Source organism: Sphaeramia orbicularis, chromosome 6 (genome assembly GCF_902148855.1).
Source record: "Sphaeramia orbicularis chromosome 6, fSphaOr1.1, whole genome shotgun sequence".
In the NCBI taxonomy this organism is placed as follows: Eukaryota; Metazoa; Chordata; class Actinopteri; order Kurtiformes; family Apogonidae; genus Sphaeramia; species Sphaeramia orbicularis.
In genome coordinates this window covers 38795999-38823789 of record NC_043962.1, presented here as the reverse complement: position 1 = coordinate 38823789, position 27791 = coordinate 38795999, and the positions used below count along the sequence as shown (strand labels likewise).

Below are 27791 nucleotides of genomic sequence, written 5' to 3'. Positions count from 1 at the left end.
ATGGATTTATTCTTGTGAAACGCCTTAAAATCGTAGTGGGCTTATGAGGCTTGTGGCGCGGCTGTAAACGTTTATGCTAATGCTACTGCGCCAGGCTGCAGGGTAAGACTGTAGACACCAGAGCATATCACCTCAATTATGTTAAAGAAGGTAATTATCTGTCGTTTGTCTTCCTTGCATAGACCTCTGTCCACATCCCAAAGACACCAATTTTTCTTTTCAATATTTCCGGGGTCTAATGGCGTCCAGGTGACTTGGGCCATTACTGTATTGCCAGATTAATTTAAGGTAATACAACCTCGTACTGAAATAAGTTTACCCTGATCACAAAAGACAAGTGATTTACACATATTCACGAGGTTGGGATGGCATGAAGTCAACCGTGAAACTGATATCCATTTGGCATATTTTTGTGGATAGTGTTTCAGTTCCTTAGTGTGTGTCTGTAATAGTACAGTGACAATAATTGGCAGCGAAGGATCACTTCATGTGTAATTTTTAGTTGTAAAGAGTATTACATTTCTGTTATCTGGTTGAGGATCTATTGAAGCAAATGATTTATACATCACTGTAAAACAGTTGCTCTCACACCATGTTGGACTGTTGTATGGTGTATATTATTATCACTGTTTTGAATTCTTTACCAATTAGTTAATGAAATGCCTAGTCTATCAAGTGATAATCTGTTATTACACAAATACATAATTTTTTGCTAATCCAGAAGTGAATCATTAAATGTATTTTTTTTTCTTGTTTACAGGGACGAGTCAGGACCAAGACGGTGAAGAAGGCCGCTAGGGTCATCATTGAGAAGTACTATACCCGCTTGGGAAACGACTTCCACACTAACAAGAGGGTGTGTGAGGAGATCGCCATCATCCCCAGCAAGAAGCTACGCAACAAGATTGCCGGGTATGTCAAGGAGGGTTTGTTATCACCTCTATAACCTGTATCGAAAGTGATCATGGCATCTCTGTTGCCAGGTCATTGATAGTACAGGAAGATGAATTTAAGAGCCTTTCCCGTGTTTGAGGGAATATTGGTTCCTTTCAAACCCTGGTGCTCTCAGACACTTGTGTAAAATTTAGTTTGCAGCCTTAAACTAGTGGAATTTACTGACACAGTGAGCCAAGGAGGAAATTCAGAGTGGTTCTGTTTTTTTGTTTTAAAGAAATAAATAGTTTAATTTCAGCTTTCTTGTATCAAGGGTTTTAAGAATTTAGTCGACTGTATTGATTTCACAAGAGGATAAGTTTTAACAGCTGTGTTTTGTGCAGATATTGGAGGCTCAGCTGACATTGTATTTGTCGATAAATCACTTTTGTTTTGACAGATCAGTTCGGTCCAGGTGTTTATGTCCATCTGTTTACTTGTGCAGGTATGTGACGCATCTGATGAAGCGGATCCAGAGGGGTCCAGTCAGAGGTATCTCCATCAAACTGCAGGAGGAGGAGAGAGAGAGGAGGGACAACTACGTACCAGAGGTCAGTGAAGACGCCACTATATTATATATCGTGTGACGGCCCCGCTTGAGCCTGAACTCTGTGGAGGCCTACTGGGTGTCAGCTGGAGTTATTGGAGTTGGCTTTCATACTTGTGTACTGGCATGTGTCAAAAATGTGTTGATATGTCATGATTCTGTAGATTTTGGCATTTACACACTAAAGCACATTAGGAGTTAGACAGTTAGGGACTTTGTCTCATTTAGGAATGTGTCATCAAGGCTTTTTAACCCTCGGCTGGGGGGTAATGTAATCGTTTTGTCGTCTGTCTGTCTGTCTGTCCATTCAACGACATAATCGCATTATCTGAAGAATGCATTGACATATTTGCACCAAATTTATACTGTGGATGCATCTTGGCATGGAGCAGAAGACGATTGAAAATAGGTGACCGTGATCTACTTTTTCAAGGTCAAATGGCCTTATGCAGTTATAATATCTGAGTACTTTCAAATATAAATGTGTATGTAATAACTTTTACACACAAAGACAATCTAATCTAAATTATAGGGCAGTAACTTCCAGCAGAATCTTGCACTATATTTGGCCGAGGGGGATTAAAAGTGTGCAACAGGTTATGATACTTTCAAGTTGCATTCATAAACCTTCTGCTTTGAATTGTAATACTTAGATTGGGTAATACATTTTAAGCAGTGTTTTAACAGAGCACATTTTTCCTGCTTTTTGTGTCAGTTGTATTGATTTTTGAGGCTGAATTGTTGTGTAGCTCCTTGTCTTTGTATGGTGGGTATGCTGAACTGCTTGGTCGATGCTAGATTTGATTGGGTATAGGGATGTGCCGTTGTGATTGTTACATTGTTGGCCACATTTGAGTCATACAATAATGTTCAAAATAAATACAGATATTTGTACAAAATTGAGTTCAGAAGTGAAACTAAAACACCTGGTGGAAAATTAACTAGAAACTATTATTATAGTCTGTTATTTCACTGTGACAGTTTGTCCAAAATCAGTAGTCTCTGGTGAATTTTCGTTTTTTTGAAATATAATCTATGTGGTTTGACAAATAAGTGTTGGGATGCTGGCACTTTAATCACTGTATTTTAGAATTTGTGCAGTTTTTGTGGGGGTTGTACAGAGACTTGCTGAAATAAAACGAGTTCACTCAGAATTAAATAACTGATGTAGTCACTAGATGTTACTAGTCAACAGCAAAGCACTTAAACAAAACGCCAGCAGCCCATGTGATTATGTTAGATATGGGCAGTTAGCTGTTGCTGCACCTTACCAAAACTATAGTGTATCCTCCATTGTCTGTTAAACCACCCAATACAGTAAAGTAGAGTATCTCTCTGGCTGATCACTCTGTCTGTTGTTAGTTTATGCATCATCTTTAGGTTTGGATTAACATTTGTAGTGTTGACTTGCATCTTTCTCTACAGTCAGTGTCCTGTATCGAAAGTGGTCATGGCATCTCTGTTGCCAGGTCATTGATAGTACAGGAACAACAAACTGAGATCTTTCCCGTGTTCAAAGGATGACATGTTCCTTTTTGAACCCTGGTGCTCTCAAACAAAATCTCAAAATGCTACAGATAAACGTACTAATGCATTTTAGCCTAGTCTTTTGCTGTGTTATTTAGATTTGATTTGAAATTATAGATTTTATTTCCTGTCGTCTATCGCTATTGAAGAGATCAGACACATCTTTAATAATGTTTGATTTGGTCCACTCTTCGCATATGAGGAATTACTATTTTCCTCTGATTTGCTCAGGTAGCTCAAGGGTGTGAAACTGATTAGGATTGTGACTTTTGAACCAGGTAGATTAAAAATTAAAGTAATGAAACTCATAGTGAATCCTTCTACCCAGAGTTTTCTGATAAAAACTTTAGAATATAGTTTGGAAGTATTTTGCTTCTTGTACATCAGTCAAAGCTGAATGTTAAACATCCTGCAGCTACACTTTGAACGGAAAACGTTTAAACTAGGTTGACTCCAAAGCTTCATATGTGGTTTTCTTTTAGGATAACCCCACTAATATAGATCAGTGCAATTTTGAAAAATCTTCCCTTTGGTCCAGAGTAGTTTTAAACTTCTGGAAGCTCGTTGCAGTTTTCATTAGTTAAAAATAAGTAAAATGGAAATAATTCCATCAGATCTTTTCAGTGTTGAGCTCAAATCACAGCACGAGCTTCTCTTGTCATGTTTTTGTTAAAAGTAGGGAAAGTTAGATAATTATTGAATAATCAGATCATCAGTATTCATGGCTCTTGTTTGTACCCCTCAGTCAAAAGCCACAGATTTCCAACTATAACAAAGGAAAAAAGTAATTTAAAGGATGAACTTCAAGGCACCAGGCTATTGTTAAATGATTGTTTTTAGTTACACAGCCCATGCAGTGCTTTGGCTTCTTGGTGAAATAAAACTGTATGAAAGATGTTAGGTAGTCTAACTTGTGTGTTTTACCTGTCTATCCAGGTGTCTGCTCTGGACCAGGAGCTGATTGAGGTTGACCCAGACACCAAGGAGATGCTGAGGCTGCTGGTAAGTCCAACTATCATACTGGTGCATCATTGATTCTTGTCGTGTTGTTGTAGATGGAAGGACAAATAAATCAGGGTTCATGCAGGTGCTTGAAATCCTTGAAAATGCTTGAATTTCAATGTTGTGTTTTCAAGGCCTGAAAAGTGCTTGAATTTCAGTTTAGGTACTTGCAATTATAACCAAAGCTACATACAGAGAAGTGATACATTTTGTAAACTGAAACTTTTATGTCAAAAAAGAAGGCAGAATCCAGGTACATTTTTATCTTAATCTTAATCTTTGTCTCAGTGTGAGTGTGCTGGAAAAACGCCAAGTGGCTTCCCTTTTTTGGATAAAACTTTGTGTTCTCCTTTAATTTCTAAACTTTTTGCTATTATGAAACAGTTGTAGATGTTTGTAGTACCTAATACAATGTACATAATTGTGATTAAAAGTGGAAAAAAAAATCATATATTCCTCTAGATATGTACTTTTTAAGGTGTATGCTGGAAAAATTTGAAAAAGACCCTGAAAAGTGCTTGAGTTTGACCTTGAAAAATGTGTATGAACCCTGATAAATGAACAGGGGTAAGAAAATCAAATCATGTAAAAGCAGAAGCCGGACTAAATATCAGGTTGGGGTTAATGTTCATTGAGTCAAGCAGCTTGTCTGTGCGTATTAATACTCCATTAATCAGAATGAGAATTCCTAATATGATCACCTAAATAAAAAGGATGGATTCCTAAAAGAATGTTCAGTTTGACAGATTGTGTTGAAGATCTGGTTAATAGGTAGATACAAGAAACAAACATTTGATGTGATTATCTCTCTGTGGTTTGAATAAATCTCTGTTTTGTGTTTGTGGAGCCCACATGGGGATCAGATTAGGCGCAACATGTGAAACATCAAATAAATTCTATTTTGTGAATTTTTTAACTAACAAAAGTGAGTTAGTCCTACTTTGCATTCCAGCAACAGTTTATCAACATAAATGTAGATACATGGAGGCAAGTATGGAGACCTGAGATTTAAACACTTAAAAGTGGTATTTGGGGGGAAATGATAAGCTTGAGTCCACTGAAGCTTTGACAAACTTGGAAGGTTTAAAAGCCAGGGCTTAAAGTCAACATGGTAAAATGTTGTTTTTAGCAGATAAGACTATTTGTCTTTCTGTGGCAATGAAATGTTTAGGTGACGTAAACACATTGGATAACTTTAGTGTCCATGTTAACAGCTCAGTTAGAAGCAGAACTTTAATCATTATTTTCCATGGAACTGCACATATTAGCTGAGCTATTAGTGATGATGCTTTAATGATGTAATTGTGTAAGGCACTAAAAATGGTGAAATCACCGCTTTGAGGACAAGTGTTGAACACTTCTGTGCACCAAAACTGTTCTGTGAGGACGTTACTGTGATGTTTAAGAGCCTGTGAAAGGAGATAAAGCTGATATAAAGACAATAGGAGACACTTTTATGAGACGGGCCACTAAAGGCTTCAAGATAGAGATCATAGGTCACTGGCACTTTAAAGTTTTTAATGACACTTTTATATCCACCAATAATTTAGTCATGTCTTTTACTTCTTGTACAGTAATTTAAAGTCATCAGCGGCTAATAATGGCATAATAGTGTATTTATCAGTGCTGTTCAGCCTCTAAGAGTAGAATGTTAGAATTGTTCAAACTTTAATGCCTTTACTGTGAGATACTTGGCAGCGTTCATATCTCAATGGATTCATCAGTATAAACAGATGTCCCATTTCAAGAGTTTAACATACCCTTAATGTGGAGTTTTCTGGTTGTTTCTGCCACATTTAAGCTGAAACAGAAAGATGGTGGGGAGGAAAAAACATATTGTTAAACTCAGTGTAGTTTTGACTTACAAATATTTTGAAAACATCTGAGAATTGATAGTTATATTCATTTGTAAGATCAGTACACGTCCACCTTTTTACAACAGTCTTCTATAATTTGTATTTTCTTTTGTCAAATGCTATGATTGGATTCATGAGCCTCAGCAAAGGGTTTTGTTTAAACACTGGCTCCAAATTTTAATCGTAAAATACTAAAATGATATCCAATTATGTTAAAGTCTTAATGGTATTTGACTGCTGTGATAAGCTTTATAAAACTGATATTTGTAACTATGAAAATGGAGTAAAGTAGAAAGGAATTTCACTTCAGTCATTTCAAACATACAAAAATCTTACAGTCCATAAAAGTGTTATTAGTGGTAAATAACGGGAAAGTTATGGTTTGCAACAAATGGGGAGAAAACAGAAAATAACAGTGTAGCACATGCAGATGTAAAACTGTAGTTTAAGGTTCATTATTTGGGGAAACAGAATGGACTGGTTGTTTTTGATGCTGTTTTTTTTTTCCCTCGTCCTGTATCGAAAGTGATTATGGCGGTGTTGTGCCCTGGTCATTGATAGTACAGGAACATCAACCTGCGAGCCTTTCCCGTGTTTGAAGGATTCTGTTCTGTCAAACCCTGGCGCTCGCAGACATTTTGATTAAAATTGAGTTTACAGCATGAAAGTAGAGGCCTTTACTGAGCCAGCTTTGTTTTTCCATCAGATCTGTGGTTTTGACATACTCGTATCACTCTGTTCTTTAGGACTTCGGCAGCCTGTCCAACCTGCAGGTCACCCAGCCCACCGTCGGCATGAACTTCAAGCAGCCCCGAGGAGTCTAGACATCTGTATATTATCTTCCTAATAAAACCCTTTGGGAAAAGACACTCCACTGTGCAGGACTGTTGATTTGTGGGAATATTTTTGTTTTTCTGTAGTGTTAAAATGTGTGTTCGTAATGTAGTTTAGACAGAGGCGGTTCCTTAATAAACGACCAAACAAATGGTTACATCTTTCTTTGGCTCCAAAGCACAGTTATACACTTTATTTAATAGTCTTACTGAAGCACGCAGTGTAGAAGTATGCAGGTTAATACTTTCAGAGCTACAGGTGATGTTTCATCAGTCTGAGCAGCCACCTCAGACACTGGCGAAAGTGAAAATCAAGTAAAAAAAAAAAAAAAATAATAATTGATTTCAAAACTTTCAGAAATGATTCAGTTGAGTGATTATTGCCTTTGGCCAATAAGGATAAAAAATTTGAGGGTTAATTAAAAAAATTCTTTAGATAGAATTTTCATAATATGAATTTGGCATCAGGGCAAATATGCACTGAAGCTGTGCAACGCCACTAAAATCTCATCCTGTTAAAGGTCATTTCATATCCAGATAGTGATAATGATGTAGGACCTTTTCAGTGAAGTTGAATAAATGCAGAATGACTACCTGCATCTGTTGTGGAAGAATATTAAATATATAATGCTGTAAAAACTGATGTGATGCAAATAAATTGACACAACATGAAACACTTGATGGTTCTCTACGATTGTTGTGCATCTCTAAGGAGGATCATATTGAAACAGGAATTTATGTTTGCACTGTTTTTAAGCATTTCTGTCAGTATTCTGGGTTTAATTCAGTACATGTCAGTAACTACATGTTGGTATGGTTTCCTGAAATTCTTGCTCTAAGATTTAGTTTTGATCCAGTGGGGGCGCTACAACTGCACAGATGTTTTTTCCTCTTCATCAGACAGTTCATTATCTACCCTCAGTCATTTGTCACATGACCCACAGACTGGACTCAACACACAGGTTGAACATAACCCAAACTAGTCTGGAATCTGCTCTTCTATCAGACAGTATTCCTGTGCAGGGTTTCCTCTCAGCCCCATATCGGTAAACTCGTACATCTCTTTATGGAGCTTTGGCATTTTGAGAAAACTTTTCTAAACCTCAAACAGTGATATGAAAATGTTGATATTGCTGTACTTTTGGTCACATTGTATATTCCTGCTCTAAAATGTGACTAGTGCTTTGAGGGCTGCACTTACCAATGTTCATCTACAGATAATTTTCATACCTTTAGTCTGATTTTCACTTTCTTAAAAATGACTTACCCAGAATCCTACGTTCCACTTATCTAAAATGTGTCTAAATTTCTTTTGAAGTGTTTTTCTAAAGCACAAATATTTTGAGTTTATTATCAAATATGTCAAAATTAAAAACACTGACTTTTTAGATGCTGCATGATGATAAACAACCAAGTAATTTTTGTTGGTTTATTTTTGTAATTGCTATATCATTCCTTCTCAAGTAACAAAAGCATGAATTACCCAAACCAAAAACCATCTGCTCTTGTACTGGGCTAAAAGTATGTGCCCTAAAACAACCCTGTCCTCAAAGTATAGACAGACTGACTATTTCTGTCGAAAACTGAGAATATAGATTTCATTTTCTTCACATGGTTATTAACCTGAGAAGAACATGTGATTGTGTAAGTGTTTATTTAAAAAAACATCTCTATTCACAACACAACAAATCCACAGAGGTACATTAATAATAGTGAGAAGTCTTGAAAAAAGATACATAAAATACCCTTAATGCAACACAGCACCACACAAAAAGGATTTATTCCACACTGAGGGCACTTTACATCTTATAACTTTGTTTTATATATATATCTGTACTGGAAAATATACATTTTAAAATATATTCTTGTTGTGGTATCTGATCAGCTCATAAGCACTTCAACAGGAAGAAGTTGCAGAAAGCTCCTCGAGGACAGTCGCACATTTTCCCGATCCGAGATCCTTTCCTGATGGCACAGTGTTCTCCCAGGTCGCACTGAAAGCATAAAAATACCTCATGATGGACTGAACACAATAAACTGCATGAATCTGCAGACAGCAACATTTATGAATATTTTGACTGAAGAAGTCATCCTAATGAAGAACCTGATGAGAATTAGTGATTAGAAACATGAATTAGACAACATATTGTGTGTATAAAAACATTTGTTTGTGCTGGTAAAGATGCAAACAATGCACTTAAACCTTTTTTTAAAATCTATTTTATGATTACTGTTTTTTTGTTTTGTTTTTGTCATATATATGCCCTGGTTACAAGATACCTCTCATTTGCTAAACATTGGAGGTACATTTCTATTTTTATGCTGTGTACAGCCTTTAAAAAATATATTCTATCTATATCTTTCTGGCAGGTGTTCATTTTTTTCTGGTTATCAGTCAGTGCTACGATTGTGTTACGTGTGTTACGTGTTACGATTTCAAGTCATGACATGATTGTTTACCCACTTATGTATCACTAAACATTTATATCAGCTGTTTATATAAGCTGAAATCATATCCTTACTTGCACATTTAATATTATTTCAATAACTGTTACTGTTTAGTCAGAGGAATTGGCGCCCCCCTGTGTCAAACAGACACTACTGCAAGTTAAAATAGTGAATGCAAGAAGAAAAAATATAAAATCATTCAAAAGCATCAAATGGAGATTAAATATGACGTATAACAAATACAGACAGCTTCTTTTGACACAAAAAGTGTTTTACTTGCAGAGGAAAAATATATATTTTAGAGTTTTCTATTTGTATTTGAAATCATATTACAAGAATTAGATGGTGAGACTTTCAGGAGCTTATATTAGTTACAGTACTGGCAATGAAATAGATGTGGTGCCCAATTCAGAGCTATATAATTATATGTTATGCAAATAATTGAATGAAAATGTTATGTTATGATCAAAATATTTATTCATAAATGAACATTTTTAAATGGTAGATGAACACTGGAGCTGCAATAATTATTCAGCTAGTCAACTACTAAATTGATTGTCAACTTTTTTTTTTTTTTTTTTTTTTTTTTAAATTTCCAGCCTCTTCGATGTGATAATATTTTATTTTACTTTATTTTACTCTTTTGTGCCAGAAAAATGAATATTCTTTTCACCATTTTTCACCATCTTGTGACATTTCACAGACCCGAACCAATTATATTTTTAACTGAGAAAATAATGGATGATAATCATTAGTTGCAGCCCTGGTTGACATCAGTCTGAATTTATTACCGTAGTGTATTTTTCCTTTCATCATATAGTTTTAAATATGCATCTTATCAGATTGTAAGTGTGTTTCTATGTAAGTGTAAAACAGTGAATGTGTCTGCAGCGTCCGGCTGTGACTCACAGAGGGGACCTGCCCATATTTCTTCTCCCAGGGACTAATCCTCTTGGTCTGCAGTTTCTCCAGCACTTCATGCAGATCGCCGAGCTGTAAAACCATCCTCATTAGCCATAAAGCTCATAGACACAGATGGATGCATGGATATGAATAAGCAAATCTCTGTTTGAGTGGCTCAGGAGTTCCATTTGGCAAGATTATCAATTAATCTGAAGTGCTTATTTCATCATCCTTTAGATAAATACAGTCTTCACCTCTCAAGCACAAATCAAACAAGGACCTTTGGATGTTAAAGAAGAACTAATGGAAGGCAGACAATTATCAAGCTATTTCACTGTAAAAACCCAAAAAAAAAAAAAAAAAAAAGCAAAACTGCTTATTAGTGGTGTTACTGCTTAAATAAAATTTCTTGTGCTGCAACCTGATTTAATATATAAGCTAAAGACAAAATATATTTCCACAGTATTAGACATGTAATTTAAAAACCATGTCTATTTAAGAGGTTAAATATCTTAGTCAGTGTATTGATTGCAGTTATTGGTTGCAGCTCCTCTAATAATGACATGTTAATAAATTTGTTTACCAATTTTATATTCATTTTAACACATTTCTTGCTCCAGAGTGTAATATTGACACTGATACTGATCTGTCCTGTAGTAACAACACAACACTCACACTTAACGCACGCTTCATCTTATTCAAGTTCATTGGCCACATATTTATTTTACATCAATTCAACCTCAATTCAATACAATTCACATTTTATTTATAAGTCACTAGGCAATCCATAGTATATTAAATAAACAAGTAACAATAAAAATAATAAGTTTTACATTGTTTATATATTTTAAGAGATTTTAATTAGTTATAGCCCTCTAGTCATCATAACATTATCATAACATTATTTGTACTTTTGTACAGTTTTAATTTCCTCCTGGATAAAAGTTTTCTAATTATTATACTGATAAATCAGTTGTAACCCACGCAATGTTGTGTCAAAAAAACACCAAAAAACTAGCCAATATAATTTAATATTTTAAGAAATCTATTTGAAATATTAATTTGGACAAATTATGTCCACACAAATTCCAAAAGAAAAAGTGAATGAAAGTAAATAAAAGCAAAGTTGAAGCAATGAATACATTGTGTGACAGACTGTTGTGTATCTAAACCTCCTGTGACTAATTTACTTGCTGCGTTTTTCACCTGTGTGATGCCTTCACGGTCAAACTCACCAGTCTGTTGGAGTTGTAACGGTAGTCCAGGACGTCTCTCTCGTCCCTCTCGGCTTCCGTCCTTCCCGCCGGACAGAGCGCGCACAACAGCGCCACGCACAGCACAGCTCGCGCCCACATGATGCCAGAGACAGTAGAAGTGATTTCCGCGAGCTGCCGTCCGACTCCTGCAGGTGTTCCTTTAGGCGCTGCCGGCTCCGCTGCGCGCGGGACCTTTGGATGCTTTCGAACCGCCCCGCCCCCTCGAGCTCCTCGTTCGACGTCACGACCATGACGTGATAGCTACCTAGTCATCACGAGCCTAATTCAGATGTCAGATTTAATCGGAAATAATCATGTACAGTAAAAAGTCATGACAAAGATTAATTCTAATACTGTTAACCCTTTCATGCACAGTGGTCACTACAGTGGAGAGTTCTTCTACTGCTGTTCTCTGGTAAATATTCATGGGTTTTGTTGTTTTAGTTCCATATCAGCCAACACACTGGACATTTGTGCATCATGTCACTTTGCTGTTTTTGATCAACCTGATCTAAAGTAATATGTTTGAGTGTAAATCAATTGTTATTAGACTGTAATTATCATTTTTTCTTTAACAAAATGTTTTTTTTTTTGTATATTATCTTCATGAAGTGAGTAATAATTAGTATTAGAGTATGTTTACATATGAGAAAAGATCAGATTAACAGCATTACAAGTGTTTTTATTTCATAGTTTTCATAGTATATCAGTAAATACATGTTTCTTGGCTTCAAAAATTAAACGCATCGCATCCATTTGAGTGGACATTTTTGCAACTCCATGAAAAATAGATTCATAAAAAGCTGTCAAACGCATTGTTTTTGGGTTTTTTTCCATGCCTAAACAGGAATAAAAACAGGGGGGAAAATCATCATTAAGGTTCTCATAATTCATGCATGAAAGGGTTAAGGTTTTTTCTGGTAAAAACAGTACCATGCAATTTTATAAAACTATGTTGCATTTTTGTTTTTTGTGGACAACACTGTTGATTATTAACCCATAAAGACCCAGTGTTACTTTTGTGTCAGTTTCCCCCTATTTTTAACCTTTACTAAGGGATTTATCACTTATGATAGGTTATGCCTATGCTCTGTATTTTGCATTTGTAAGTGTAAATCATGTACTTTCCTATATTTAATTCACTGATCACGTAGATGTTCATAAAAGCTCAGATAAAAGTTGAGGGTTACTATATCAAAACAAAGAAAACTGAAGAAAAAGTTACTTTTTTGGCAAAATATACTGTTAACTGAACATAAACCCAGTGTGTCCATCCACTGTCATTGATCCAACTCCATGGGTTTTCTGGTGAATCAATGTTGTAGAAGATGACGGCGTTTCCGTGGTAACTACAGAGCCCCTGAACGTCCAAATGGGTCATATCTGATGACTTTGAAAAGAGCAAAATGCATTTTACACCAGTTATTTACATGCATTGATAGGATTAGTGGATCAACAGGTATTAAACAGTTTAGATCAGAAGATGGTTTTGGTTGCCGGTGGATATTTGGGGCTTTATTGGTTAAAAAAAATTCCTACGAATATAAAAAGTTGTTGATTTTCATTTTACATTTTTTATATGGTTTCACTCCCTGCTCACTGAGTCCAAAACATCACAAAACACCACACACAGAGGCAGAATGTTTTGTTTTTTTTTCTTTTTCTGATTATATAACTGCACAGACGGATATTGTGATTGGATTAATTGGGCAACAGTAGCCGTAAGACATACACAGTGGAGGACCGTACCTGCCGTATTGAAAAATAAAAGGCATTTTTATATTTTTGTAAATATTTTTCAATATGGCAGGTTCGCTCCTCCATAATACACCACAAGACAAGCAGTTTTTACTGAAGGAGACGTACAAATACTTAGATATATAATCAACTGGTAAATGTAGAAGCATTGATGCAGCTTTTTTTTACTTAAGTACAAGTGAAAATGGAAAAGCAAGAGAATAATACTTTAATAATAATACTAATAATACTTTAGTTTATTATTTCAGTTATATTGTATTTTTAATTATTTTTTGTGTATTGTTCATTTCGGATGAGGTATTCATATAAGCCTTTTTTTGGCTTCTAACCTCTCCTGCACAATCTTGTTACTTGTTTGAATCTTGTTTTTTCTTTTGTTGTTTTTATTATGTGCAAGTAAGTCATAAATCAATAAACCTGAAACATATTGTATTTTTTCTATCACCTTTTTCCTTTTATTATCTATGTTTTAACACAGATATCATTAGTTGTGTGTCCATTTTCAAAACAGGCTTGCTACTTTAGTTCTACTGCATTTGAGGGGAATTCTCTATTGCTTTTCTTCACCATCATTATACCGTTTCACAACATTAAGACTGATATAATACAAAACAAACCTATGACATGAAAATTATGTAAAAGGTGAAAAACAACATGAAAATAACACAAAAACTTTAATAATATAACCAAAGTTACAGTGTTTCGAGGTACTTCTGTAAATCTTGTATATACTTTGACCTCAGGTGGCCAGTACAGATACTTTAAAACCCTTCTTTAATACAGTCAAGATGTATTTATATTGATTCTTCTCACCTCTGACAAATGCAGATGCTTCTACACAGGAAGCTGCGGAAGTCGATGCAGAGTATGAACGGATTATGAGCGTGAACAGTGTGCGGATAGTTACACACAGGATGTTAATGTGGGGCTGCTGCGCTTAAACCCTCATTACATAGATGAATACATGTTGGAGGGTTCACTAGGCTACAGAGGAAAAAAACTGATCTGGTCCGATGACTCATCCTCCATATTCTCCTCAAGTGGGTGAGTGCATGTCAACGGTACAGGCGTGAATATTAGACCCACAGTGATACGGGGGCACTGATCTGGCTTATCAGGGTCCACTTGTTACTTTCAGATGGAAAGGTCAGTGCAGACCAATACAAGGTTGTTCTAAATTATCAATGCAATCATGTGTTGAACAGTGTTGTGTTGGTTATTTTTGATACACATAGGCTGCAGATTCCATGTTTTAATAAGTTCATCCATGTATTTCAACCTGAGAGGGGCATGACTGTGTGCTCTGTTAATCCAATAGAGGCACAGGCTCAATGAATTTATTAGACCATCTTTTTCTGTTTTGCAGTGACCATAAAATATCATGAAGTGCTTTATTCTGCCTTTCATTTTCAGTGAGTTCTCAAAACAGTCAACCACTAAATCAATTTTTTCTGTTCAGGCACACAAGGAAATAACTATAATTTGATATCTTAACCCATAAAGACCAAGTGCTACTTTTGTGACAGTTCCCAAATAATTTTTTGTCAGTATTATTAATATTTCTTTCATTTATTCTGATATTATGCTCTGTATTTTGCATTTTTAAGTGAAAATCACCAACTTTCCTATATTTAATTTGCTGATCATGTAGATATCAATAAAAGCTCAGATTAAAGTTGAGGGTTATTATATCAAAAACAGAGAAAACTGAAGAAAAAGTGACTTTTTCAAGAAAATATATCAGTAACTGAACATAAACCAAGTGTCTCCATCCACTGTCATTGATCCCACTCCATGGGTTTACTAGTGAATCAATGTTGTAGAAGATGATGGTGTTTCCACGGTAACTACAGAGTCTCTGAACGTCCAAATGGGTCATATCTGATGACTGTGAAAAGATGACAAACTGCATTTTACACCAATTATTTACATGTATTGATAGGATTAGTGGATCAGCAGGTATTTAAAATTTTAGATCAGTAGATGCTTTTGGTTGCTGATGTATGTTTGGGTCTTTATGGGCTAATCAAGAAATAATCATGTACTCTACTATTTTTCCTGTTGAAAGGTAATTTTTAAAATTCATGGATAACAATAATTATTCTATTATAACATAAAAAAAAATACAATTTCAGTTAAAGAGCTTCTCCACACTGGTAGATTAATCATCACAGTAAGTGCAGATTTCAATAATTAAGATAAAAAGCAAAGAAACCCCAATGTCAGAGAGATTCCCATTCTCTGGGATCCATGTTAAATATATAGTTTAAACAGAGGGATGCCACTGACATGATGTAAGACTTTATCTTTTATTTACAAATGAAAGATGTTACTTTTCTTCTTTTTTTTACTTTGTTGAAGGTAATTTTACAAATTGTGCAACACACATAGTACAGTACAATAGTACTCAGGATCAATCCAGTCTTTCGAGTACTCCCTGTCTCAATTGCACTTTCACTCAATCTTATCTGATTTATTTGTAGTCTTTACTGTGATTTAAAAAATATAATCTCCAACGTATCTTTTGGTTTAGGTGTAAAACGTTTTGATATTTCATTTAGCTTTACACAGGCTGCTTCTTTTTGAGTCTTCTGCTGTAGTCAGCCATCAGTTATACAAACTAACCACTTACATTTCACTTAACTAGCTGGTAAATGAAATGTAGTGAAATGTAGGTTTGTCGCCCCAACCAGGTGATGTGTGACCTTGAGAATATTGAAGGGTTGAAGAAATATGTTGACAAATAGTTTTTTCTAGCTTTTACTTTTTTGCACATCAGGTAAAGGTCTTTAAGTTTAATCACGTTAAGATGATGCTATTTCAGTGTTAAGGTAAGAAAATGAATATCACAAAATATCAGCCTGTAATATTTGAAAAACTTACAAGTCATAATGTCTTTGCTGTGTATCTAGTCTGGTCTCGGTCTTCATAAACTCTGGTCTCAGTCTTGATTTTGACTCAGTTCAGGTAGTCTTGAATATAATGTACAGTATCAAGAGAGTGATGCAAGTCCAGCATAGTTTAAACTTCTGTCTAAACACATTTTAACAATGTTTCCTCATGTTTACAACATCGTCGATCCTCAGAAAAAGTGAGCAGATTGAGTATGGATGAAGTGATTTGGTTGGATCAATGACCCACCAGTCTGCAAATGGCCAGAATAATTCAGACCCAAAGTGCCAGGATGAATCTGTGTTAAAACCCCGTCGGTGGCAGAGAGATGGAGCCTTTTCCAATTTCCTGCTCATATTTAACTTTTAAGAACGGCTGAGGAAATAACACACTTGAATATATTTCCGTTCCTGCTGTGCTTCTATTTATATTTCATATTAGTGTTGAGAGATGAAGGTATTAGTGTCTCCAGCCATCATATAAACACAACTTAAACCCTTCTGACACTCACAAGAGCTGCATCTTAAAATCCTCTGTCCCAGATGGTAAACAAACAGGCCACATGCAGGTTTGTCAGGCAGGTTGCTCAAGGACAAATCAGATTGTAAACAGGCTATATAATACCATGTTGATTCATTGTATAAACAGAGATCAAGCATGGGAATTCCTAGTTCAAGGCGCTGCAAAGTTATACAGGCGTCACATTTCTTCTTGGACGTAAAAAAAAACAAAAAAAACTCAATAGCAGCAGGAATCAAGTGAAAAACAAAAACATATGTCTTAGTGGGTGGTGCTTACATAGTAAAAGGTCATGTATGACATAGATATATGTACATGGGTAGATGCCAAAGTGGCTGCTGGATTAACCCCAGCATGGCTGCCATATTGGACAGGTCAAAACACAAATGTAAACACATACATGGAAACCAAGGAGCGTAGATGAGTCATTTTATATTTATGCATTTATGATCCATGCGAGACGGTTTTGCCTTAGAAACATTTAATCCCAAACAGATCATAAGCCTGTATATAGAGCTGCAGCTATCAATTATTTTTGTATCTAATATTTTCTTTGATTGGATTGGATTAGATTATTTGAAAAGATGAAAAATATAGTAAATATGTGAAAAACATATGTCTGAAAATGACAAACAACTTGTCTTTTATTCCAGAACCAGCTGAAAAAACAACCACAAAAAGTATAGAAGTAAGAGGATATATAAAAATTATCTATATAGACATAACAACAGTAACAACAGTATAAAAGCATATATAAAATACCTATAAATATAAACAACAACAAACACGTTTAATGACATCTGCAAACAATATGTCCACTGCAGTCTCAACAAATATGCATCCAACTTACTAACAACTTAAGATGGAACGAGCCTACAATTTAAAGAAATAAATCCAAATATTTTTAACCCATAAAGACCCAGTGCTATACTTTTGTGTCAGTTCCTAAATGAATTTTTCCTCTATTTAACCTTTCTTAAGTGATTTATCACTATTCATTATAATATTATATTCTGTATTTTGCATTTTTTCAGTCAAAATCAGGTATTTTCCATTATTTAATTTACTTATGTAGATGTCCATAAAAGGTCAGATTAAAGTTAAGGGTCATTATATCAAAAGCAGAGAAAACTGAAGAAAAAGTGACTTCTTCAGTAAAATATACCAGTAACTGAACATAAACCCAGTGTGTCCATCCACTGTCACTGATCCAACTCCATGGCTTTTACTGGATAATCAATGTTGTAGAAGATGACAATGTTTCCATGGTAACTACGGAGCCTCTGAACGTCCAAATGGGTCATATCTGATGACCATAAAAAGATGACAAACTGTATTTTACACCAATTATTTACATGTATTGATAGGATTAATGGATCAACAGGTATTAAACATTTAACATCAGTAGATGGTTTTGGCCGCAAGTGGGTGTTTGGGTCTTTATGGGTTAATGTTTGTGTGAAAGATTAGAAATGTAAAGGAGTAAATGCTGTTTGCGTTGATCCTGCCGTCTTGTGCATCACAAAAAACTGCCCATGTGAAACAGCAACAACAGTGGAACCATTGTTTAGCAGCAGTGAAATTAAGGAAATGAAACTTTGACTCAGGAAAATTGTAAGAGAACAGTTTTTTTAATCGATTCAAGTCGATTAATCAATTAATCATTTCAGCTCTACCTGAATATAAAAAGAAATCAAAAGGTTCTATGAGGTAAATACACACCCACACAGTGTCAGAGGGTGAGTGCTGATGATTGAAGGGGATTATTTTTACCCATGTGGTGGATTTAAGGAAGAACAGAAATTAAATAAAAGTTACATCCACCACTTGACACTATCACACATAACTACATCAACTTTCTATAACATTAAACTTATTTTTAGTGTATTTGTCAAACTTCCGTGTGTATTACGTAAAAATATGAGCATGTACTTGTTTAAAAATTCTGTCATGATCTCAAAATTTTTATTTACGGGCTCCAGCAGAGCGGATTGTTGATGGTAAACATCCGGTCTGCAGAGTCAGAGCAGCAGTGTCCAAATCCTCCTGTTGTGAGCGAGGCAGAAGTGTGACAATAAGAGCATTGTGCTGACGTGAAGTCGGCAGTGGGCATGCAGAGAATGGAAAGTAAACAAGGAAAATGGTCCCCGCATTAAATCTAAGTGTTATGTCAGCTCCCAGGGGGCGAGTTGGTTGTTTGCAGCCATTCATGATGGCAACTATAAATAAATCTGAAGAAAGAAATGAAGTAAGAGGTTTAAAATCCATTGCCTTGCTCCTTCAGGGCTCCAGGGCATGATTAGGTCTACAGTAGTAACTTTATGGGATCAAAGGGAACAAATGTCCGAATAAATAGCCTCGCCCTCTCCCAAATTCTCCCTCCAAACCACCCTAAAATACTGCTGACTTGCTATTGTGAGAGTGCGGATGAAAGCTGTCGGTATTCACAACAGAGAAGTGAATCTGCAGCAGGATGCAGTCCTGACTCTTTTAATCATTTCTTCTTCTTTGGGTGTTTGATCCCCTGCCAGGCTCTGGGCAGTTCTTCTTCTATTCTTCTTCTCTTTTCAACTTCCACCAGGAATCGACTTAATAAGCAGCCGTCTTTTCTTTTAACATATGGATAAGTGATTGGGTGTTTCTCAGAGTTGGGTGATTCTCAAAGTTGGGTGATCATTAGTGATGAACTGTGACGATTTTGAGGTATAAACTGTACTTGTACTTTGGGTGTTTGTTTTAGTGCTACTTTACTTTTACTCCTCTACATTTTGCTGGAAAATATTGTACTTGTTGTTATCTTTTTGTAGCAATGTATCATTTTGTATAAACCGCTGTATAGTCAAGCTTAGAAGTCAAATGTTTGTGAGATGTTAACAGCTCCAACAAGTAGTGACTTCCCCTCTAACCTTCTTAAATGGTTTAATTTCGATAAATGTTCAAATCTTCCAATATATCACTAAGAATCAAAGACTGCACAAAAGTAAAAAACAAAACAAAACTGAAAATAGATTTATGTATCAGAAATTTTTCTCTCTTTTCTATTCCATTAATCACATGATGAGGCATTAGATTTATTTGATTTCCTTCTAAATAAAACTAGATTTATAGTAGTTCAAACCACCTCCAACTACAACAGTAACATGTTTGCAACACTGACTTCATTTTTAATGATCTAATCATGACAGAGAGAACAATACACTGATCAGCCACACCAACATTCTGACCAACAACAGGCAAAGTCGTGTAAATTTTGATTATTTCAATTACAATGGGACCCCTCAGTGGGTTTAAAGGAGTGATATTTTATGTTTTTAAATGGAAATATGCATTTTCAAACATTTCCCTGTGGTCTACATAAACTGTAAATGCTCTGCTTGGGTCTGAATTCTTCATTCGTTCAACTCCACAGGTCCATCTTCAACCCTATTTCTGAGTAATGACACCAGAAAGGTCATTTTGAGCGCTGGCCCTTTAAATGCAAATGAGCCTATTCACACCGCACCCCCTCTAGGTTGTTGATCACGCTTTCTGTCCTGTTCAGCCACTTGTGTTCGATAATACAACCAACAACTGAACATTTTAGGTAATCAACTCGAAGTTTGGACATATTTTCAGTATGGACTACAACCGCTGCTGCTGATAAACAGTTATGTCGTACTCAGAAAAATGTTTGTTGGAAGTCTTGACCTTATATGTGCAAATGTCATCACATAGCTAGTTATAAAACATAACAAATTAAGAAGGAATTAAATCAGGTTGTAGAAATCCACTTGATTTTTGCCAAAATGAATATAAACACAGCTTTGCAGCACCTGGAGGGTTCAAATTCAAACTTTTTGAACTTTTAGGGTCCAATTACACAAATAAACTTACCAAAGACTAATAAAAGTGGGTTTAGCAAAATATGACCTCTTTATCCCTTTCATGCATAGTGGTCACTCCAGTGGACAGTTATTCTCCAGCTGTTCTCTTGTATATTCATGGTTTTGTTGTTTTAGTTCCATATCATCCGACACAGTGGACACTGGTGCATCATTCCATACACTGTAATTCGTACCATTACTGTAACTTTGCTGTTCTTGATAAACCTGATCTGCACTAACATGTGTTAAATCAATTGCTAATTGTTATTAGACTGTAATTAACAGTTTTTTTAATCAAAAAGCTTTTTTTTTTTTGCATATTGTCTACATGAAGTTAGTAATAACTAGTATTAGAGTATGTTAACATGGGAGAAAACATCAGATTAGCTGCATGAAAAATGTTTTTATTTCATAGTTTTCAAACAGTTTATCACACTCTGATGATGGGTTTTAAATACATGGTTTGTTTTGCTTCAAAAATTAAACACATGGTGTCCAGCTGAGCGGATATTTTTCTAACTCCATGAAAAATAGGTTCATAAAGAAATTTCAATCGCATTGTTTTTTTTTCCATGCCTAAAGAGGAATAAAAACACTCAGGAAAAAACTCAACTAAGGTTCTCATAATTCATGCATGAAAGGGTTAATATATAGGCAGCAGGTGAGCATTCAGCCCTTGATGTTGATGTGTTGGAAAAATTGATCGAGAGCAGAGATCTGAGCAACTTTGACAAGAGGGACATTGTAACGGCCAAGTCACTGGGTTAGAGCTTCTCCAGATCTTGTTCATTCCTAATGAAAATTGGTTTGTACCTACCAACAGTATTTAAAGACCAACAACTGGATCTCCACCAGTCATCCGTCTATGTGGCTTTTATCCTGAGGCGGTTAGAATAATGAACTCCTGCTGAACTTGAGCCCCGGAATACACTTTAAAATGGCACTTTACTGCTGTACACTTCAGAAATAAAACTTTTTAATTATTTATACGTAATTTTTTTTTTTTTTTTTTTGGGGGGGGGGTATTGTTATTGTTTTTTATATTAGTATTTTGTTATTTTATTATTTTTATCTGTAATTTATACTATTTACTAAATGCTGCTGACAGTCGGGGACCTGAGTACAATGTTTTGTTTCTGTGCATTCTATATGCTGAAATGACAAATAAATTTGAATCTGAATCTGAACAACATTACTGCCTGTCTAATATTGCATAAGTTCCCCTTTTTCCACTAAAACAGCTCTGACCCAAGGCCTAGACTCCACCAGACCTCTGAAGGTGTGTGTGGGATCTGGACCAAGATGTTAGCAGCAGATCCCTGAAGCCCTGGAAGTAGAGAGGTGGACCTCCATGGATCAGATTTATTTGTCCTACAGCTCCCACAGATGATCAACTGTTCTGAGATTGGGATGTCCTTCTTTAGTTTAGTTTTGGTCAGTACTGACCACTGCAGACCAGGAACACCCAACAAGACCTGCAGTTGTGGAGATGCTCTGACCCAGTCATCACTGTTACAATATGGACCTGGTCAAAGTCACTGAGTTCGTTATGTTGATCATTTTGCTGCTTCCACATACAAATGTATCCAACCCAGTGAATAAAATAATCAATAATATTACCACTCCTCCTGTCCGTGGTCAGAATATTTTGTCTGATCAGTGTAAAACAGTTAGGGAGGACAAGTGCTTGAACTTAAGTACCGCTAAGTGATTTTAAACTTTTAGACGTTTACTTTTAATGGAGTATGTTTACATTATTGTATTGGAATCTTTGGTTAAGTAAAAAATATGAAAAGATCATATGCAAAGGCTCCATTGTTTGGGAAGAACTGCCTGTAAAGCACAGAATAAATTCTAAAGTAGCAGGAAGGTCATGAATATCGTTAGAATATATTACACATGGCATAAAAATAGTCTTTGTGCTCCAGGGTTTGTATTTATGTGTTATTGTTGTACAGATGAATATATGAACATGATAATGTCAACCACTCTTGGATATTTCTCCCAAGGACAAACCAGAGTTGTGGAATTCTGTCATTTTTTCATTTTTATGGCTGATTATCTTTCTTTCTTTATTTTTTTTTGCATTTTCCCTAGATGACAAACAGGGTTAGACTTCAGACATTAGTAGAGTTCAGTGTTATCACTGGTGGTTAAGTGTCAAAAACATCAGTGTCACGTTCACACCCTTGAAATCAGCTCCATCTCACACACACACACACACACACACACACACACACACACACACACACACACACACACACACACACACACACACACACACACCTACACACACACCCCTTCCTTCATGGAGTACATGATAAAGAAAGAAATCTCCCCTCATCCCTGCCTGGATGAAACACAAATTACTTTTTGCTATCTTTTAATTGCAGTTTTTAACTGATATGGCCGGATATAAAACTCCAAACCTGGAGTCATGTCGCACATTATGAATATTATATGAGCATTTTATTAAATATTATAATGTTTAAAGTATTCTTGTGGCTGACTTTTATATTTCATTTTATTTAATTTTAATTTTATTTTATTTTAAAGACTGAAATCTTCACAAAGTGACCTGAGAGATCTTCTAGCACCAAACACAGATGAGAAGCGGATTTATGCCAATGAATCCTTAAAATTTAGGAGGGAAAGTGTCCGGCCAGCCTGGAGAGGCTTAACTTGGCGTCTGAACATCCTTCAGCTTGACAGCAGCTTTCGGTGGGACTCAGCAGCAGACGTAAAGCTGTTGATCCAGGCTCACTCCTGGAGACACACCATGACAAATGACTTATTGGAAATCAGCCTGATTTGGTCAAACTGGAAAACAAACTCAGCCCACTCTGAGGTATTTCTTACATAATGCTCTCAGTGACAGGGGAAATAAACTTCACTCCTGTATAACAGTCGCTGACATGCAGAAACTTTGTTTGCAGAGAGCTTGAATATGAAATAAAATCCTCAGTTTAAGGATGAAGGCTCAAAAATGTTGTGATGTTTGATATGGAGTCATTTGATGATGTGGGCTTTGATGTCAGCTCAGATCCACAGCAACTCTTGATCTCTTTGAAGCTTTGAGGAACCGGGCTCATTATCACGCCACTAATTCACTGCAGTCCTTGGATTCTACGTGATGACTGATGTTAATGAGCTTTTTTTTTTCTTTTTCCCCACAGACATTACTCGTGCTGATTTTACAGCTTTGACAGTCACCACTCTGAAAACACTGGTGGTGCACATGGGGCCCTGCCCTGGGGACCCCAGTGACTACGGCCCTGGTACTGAAGACTCTGCTTCTCCACTCACAGAGTAAATGCACCAAAGTAAAAGACACTTTCACATGTCCACCTTTCGCTCACCACTGAACATCAACAACATACCCAAAGTATGAAATCCTCATCTTCTTTCAGAACAAACATTTTTCCATCGATATTTGATAAACCCAATACGAATGAGTTTAAGAATAATTAAATTATGGACAGAAAATGCTATTACAGCTGTGGAACTAATAGAGACCACAACTTTCTTTTATTCGAATGTGTGCATTGGAGGGATGTCTGGTGAAATTAACATTTTCTATCAAAAACACAAATACTCAGTGAGCACAGACCTCTATCAAGGCAACATAACCGGGCTCATTCTTGTTGTTTCACCCTTATTAAAACACAAAACAGAAGCAAATGTTATTTTCTCTTTTTTCCTCAAATAGTGCCACTATTTCATTTATTACCAACCATTACCATTAGCTCCAGTGTCTTCAGTGTTAAACAAGTGAAAACACTTTCAGGCTCCTTTTATTGGATTTGCTCTAAATTCAAGGAGTTCATCCCTGGGTCTTACCCTTGACTTCAACCAAATTCCATGAAAATCAGTGCAGTCATTTTGGATAACCCTACTGACAGACAAATGAACAAATTGTATTATTTGATAACCTCCAAAGTAGAGGTAAATGTTGTCTTTGGAACATTTCTTTGCAGTAGGTGATCAAAATGACAAAAAACACTATTTTTCAGACATTGAATTATGCAAAGAAAACAAGATCATATTCATCTTTAAAAACACGATACTAATGTTTTAACTTGGGAAAGTTCTTCAATCAATACTCAGTGGAATAATCCTGATACCACCTGAAGCTTTCATGCATCTTCAAATTATTCTTGACTGTTTAATGTCATTTATTAATCAAAATGCAAGCAGCTCAGCTTCGTTTGATGGTTTGCTATCATGTATCTTCCTCTGAATTAAAGTCCGGAGGACTTCAGTGAGTTTCAGGTTTGGACATTTGGTTTGGTCTTGTTATTTTTTCCAGACATGCATATTTATTCTGAAAGCCAATTCATTTTAAGTGTATTTCTAAACAAAATGCAGGATATTCTGTTTTCAACCTTTAATACAAAAACATTTGCTACATTTCTTATTTTCAACCATTGTTTGTTTCTAAAACACAGCCGAACCAAATAATCCACAGCTAAAAATTGTTCCAAACTGAAGTGACTACCTACTGTTTGTAAAAGTTTTACCTCTTCAGTTTAAAACAGGTGGGCTTGCACCTGTTGAGCCACAATTTGGAAAGGAATTTGGCATTAACAAAAACATTAAACACTGACATTACTTTTAAGACCTCTAAAACTGAACACCACTGTTGCTGCTGGAATAAAGATGTTCATTCCATACTATTTATTCATGTGGCTCCTGCTGTACAGTCATCAGCTAATTTCCACTCTGACTTCAATGTTTATTCATTTTTACCATCTTAATTATAATTGTTTCATACTTGTTTTTAAGTCGGCAGGCTCCACTGCAGCAGGGTAACGACTGAGTTAAACCTCTGATAGAAGCCACACAGTGCCATCTACTGCCTGAATAAAACTTTAAGATATGCAGGGTCAGGGGCTTCTTTTCCATGAGATGATGTAGAAGATTTGTTACATGAAGGACAGTAATGCATTCAGATCTTTAATTAAGCAAAAATAGCTAGTAACTAAAGCTGTCTGACAAATGTAGTGTAGTAAAAGGTATAATGTTTGCTTTTTGAAAGATATTGGAGTAGAATATAAAGCTGCATCAAATAGAAATGTATACCGTACATTTATGTTTAAGTAAGTAGTTTTCTAATCAACCACTGATCAAGCACAAATTCAAATACCATTATAGTAGTCATGTTCCATTTATTTGTGTCAATTTTGACATCTAATTAACGTAATAATACATTTTATAAGCCACTGCTTTCATCCAAACATGTAAACATCATATCAAGTTTACAGTCAGTTACATCCAGTCACTGAAATGTCTCCTACTCACTGGTGCTTGTTGGAGTACAACTTTGGCTTTTCTAGTAGCCTTTCTGATCTGGTTGTGCCTGACATTCGTCCCTCTTCAAAACTCATGTAAAACTTGAACAAGTGAAACAGACGGAGGGAGAATCTTTTTCAAATTTTCAGTCGCACATCCGTCCTGTCAGCCTGCTGCCTGTCTGAGTCTCCTCAGCACTTCCTCTGGGCTGAGGGCAGAATCCAGTCTGATGAGTTTGTCTCTGGACCTGGAACCCTAGAAAAGACAGGACAAAAGACAAACAGAAAGGATACATGCAGTAAGGAGGCTGACAGTTAAATAAATAATGAAGCAGGAAGGAGCGAAATTAAAGCAGGAGGTTAGTTAGATTAGATGCACAAAAAAAACCAAACATCTCAACCTTCATCGTTTGAATGTTTTTGAACATGCACAAGAGATGACAATGTACACTTTAGCTCACTGCACTCTTGTGTATTTGTTACCATTAAGTCATGTCAAACAAAGTAATACAGTTTCATGAAACGGATTTAAATGTTACTAGACGAACCTTGTCAAGCACAACGTGACTTTTCTTTAGGTCCAGAACTTCAGCCAGGTAACGAATAAGTTCAGTGTTGGCCTCTCCATCTGTGGGTGGTGCTGCAATGGCCACACCCACTGCCTCTGCAGAAACTTCTACAAGAGGACATGAAGTAAACCAGCTCAGTACTTTAACCAATGCCATCACACTCATCAGCAAATCAAAGAAAAACAGTGTAGGAATTGTTTTTAAATGATCCTGTTTTTATTCTGTGGGATTAAAGAATATTTTAAAGTATCAGTCCACACATATACTATGACACATACTAAGAAATACACTTTTATAATGCAACGGTTCTGTCATGTTATCATTAGGTGTGATGTTGTAGCCTGTGATGTGTCCTGGTGAGTTAAAGCGACCTGTGATGCTGCTGTGTTTGGAGCCAGGCTTAGCATGCACCGTTATGGTCACAGCACCATTTTTGTCTCTGGTTACGGGACCAGATGCTTCTGCCTCTGCTACTGCACCACCAGCCGGCCGTCCTTTAACCTGGTTAACAGAACAAGTCAGTGAGGTTACACTAGACTGATAGCCTATTATTCACTCATCCCATTCACTCATTCACACATATATACAGTAGTAGAGCATAAAATAATGACCCTGATTATTTCAAACGATCTTAAACTTTAATTTCACTTTATTTAAAACAGTTATTGATTGTCCATGTTTATCTTATGACATATAATCTATGAAACACAAACTCATACAGTGACTGAATTATGCAGTTTTAAGAGTTTTAACTGTATATTCACACATATATAATAGAGTACATATTTCCAGAATATTTTTCCAATAAATTTGCAGTGATACAAAGAAAAATAACAATATTTCTTTTACATTGAACTTTGCATTGTGCTTCTATAGATACTATTTTTTCTGTAATTGCGTTGTTTTCAGACAGAGTATGACAAAAGTAGAACATTCCTGGCAATTTACTTCTTGTGAATAGGCTATAAAGTTTCAATTATCATGGTGGATATCTAAATAAATGTTGATATAAGTGAGATGCAGATAAGAGGTTAAGAACAACTGAGTGACTTTTTCTGTATGAGATTTTTAGCATCACACACACGTTGTCGTTTTGATCCACTATTATTGAGTAGCTTTAATTTTAACATTATCTTACATTACCTTAGCTTATATTATTATATTAGTGTGCATGTTATGCCATAACACCGTTAATATAACTCACCACTTTCTCTTTTTTGGGCATTTGCCGGTTTGTTCCGTACGGTCTCTGATAGGAAACGGGACGAGGACAAAGTCTGGACTGGGTTTTACCGATAAACCGACAGCAGTATACCGGTACGAAGCCAGGGAAGCAGGCACACTTTACTAATCTAAAACATGTGAGTGATGTTTTAAAGACACCACTTATAGTTAAACCTGACATCTACCTGTTAGTCGTTAGCTTCAACACTTAGCAAACATGCTAAAATGTAAACACGGTGATTTCCGCTTTTCAAAAATAAAACTTCCGATAACTTTCAAATTAAAAGCATAAATAAACTGAACAGAGGGAAAATGTTTTATCAGAGATTTTTTTTTAAAGAATATTGATAAAGAGCTTATGATAAAGTTT

The 27791-nt window shown here is 35.8% G+C and overlaps 3 protein-coding genes and 3 non-coding genes across 6 annotated transcripts; 4 read left to right on the top strand and 2 right to left on the bottom strand.

Moving 5' to 3' along the window:
* Positions 1–745: 745 nt before the first annotated feature.
* Positions 746–6734, top strand: LOC115420375 (40S ribosomal protein S17; the record flags this gene model as incomplete). The annotated part of the gene is made up of 4 exons (XM_030135612.1): positions 746–912; positions 1379–1484; positions 3944–4009; positions 6612–6734. Coding segments are annotated over 4 exons (417 nt in total), but the record flags the coding sequence as incomplete, so codon positions are not given.
* Positions 946–1072, top strand: LOC115421715 (small nucleolar RNA SNORA71). The gene has a single exon (XR_003935731.1). It is a non-coding gene; the product is annotated as a small nucleolar RNA SNORA71 (small nucleolar RNA).
* LOC115421716 (small nucleolar RNA SNORA71) lies at positions 2912–3038 on the top strand. The gene has a single exon (XR_003935732.1). It is a non-coding gene; the product is annotated as a small nucleolar RNA SNORA71 (small nucleolar RNA).
* Positions 6378–6501, top strand: LOC115421717 (small nucleolar RNA SNORA71). The gene has a single exon (XR_003935733.1). It is a non-coding gene; the product is annotated as a small nucleolar RNA SNORA71 (small nucleolar RNA).
* Positions 6735–8333: 1599 nt separating the features above from the next.
* On the bottom strand, positions 8334–11460 carry cart2 (cocaine- and amphetamine-regulated transcript 2). The gene is made up of 3 exons (XM_030136902.1): positions 11285–11460; positions 10056–10139; positions 8334–8692 (listed from the first exon to the last, which is right to left on the bottom strand). Exons 1-3 carry the CDS (start codon positions 11402–11404, stop codon positions 8585–8587), a joined length of 312 nt encoding a protein of 103 aa, XP_029992762.1. The 5' UTR covers positions 11405–11460; the 3' UTR covers positions 8334–8584.
* Positions 11461–25488: 14028 nt separating this feature from the next.
* On the bottom strand, positions 25489–27670 carry c6h15orf40 (chromosome 6 C15orf40 homolog). The gene is made up of 4 exons (XM_030136901.1): positions 27402–27670; positions 26569–26698; positions 26177–26304; positions 25489–25884 (listed from the first exon to the last, which is right to left on the bottom strand). Exons 1-4 carry the CDS (start codon positions 27600–27602, stop codon positions 25795–25797), a joined length of 549 nt encoding a protein of 182 aa, XP_029992761.1. The 5' UTR covers positions 27603–27670; the 3' UTR covers positions 25489–25794.
* Positions 27671–27791: the final 121 nt, after the last annotated feature.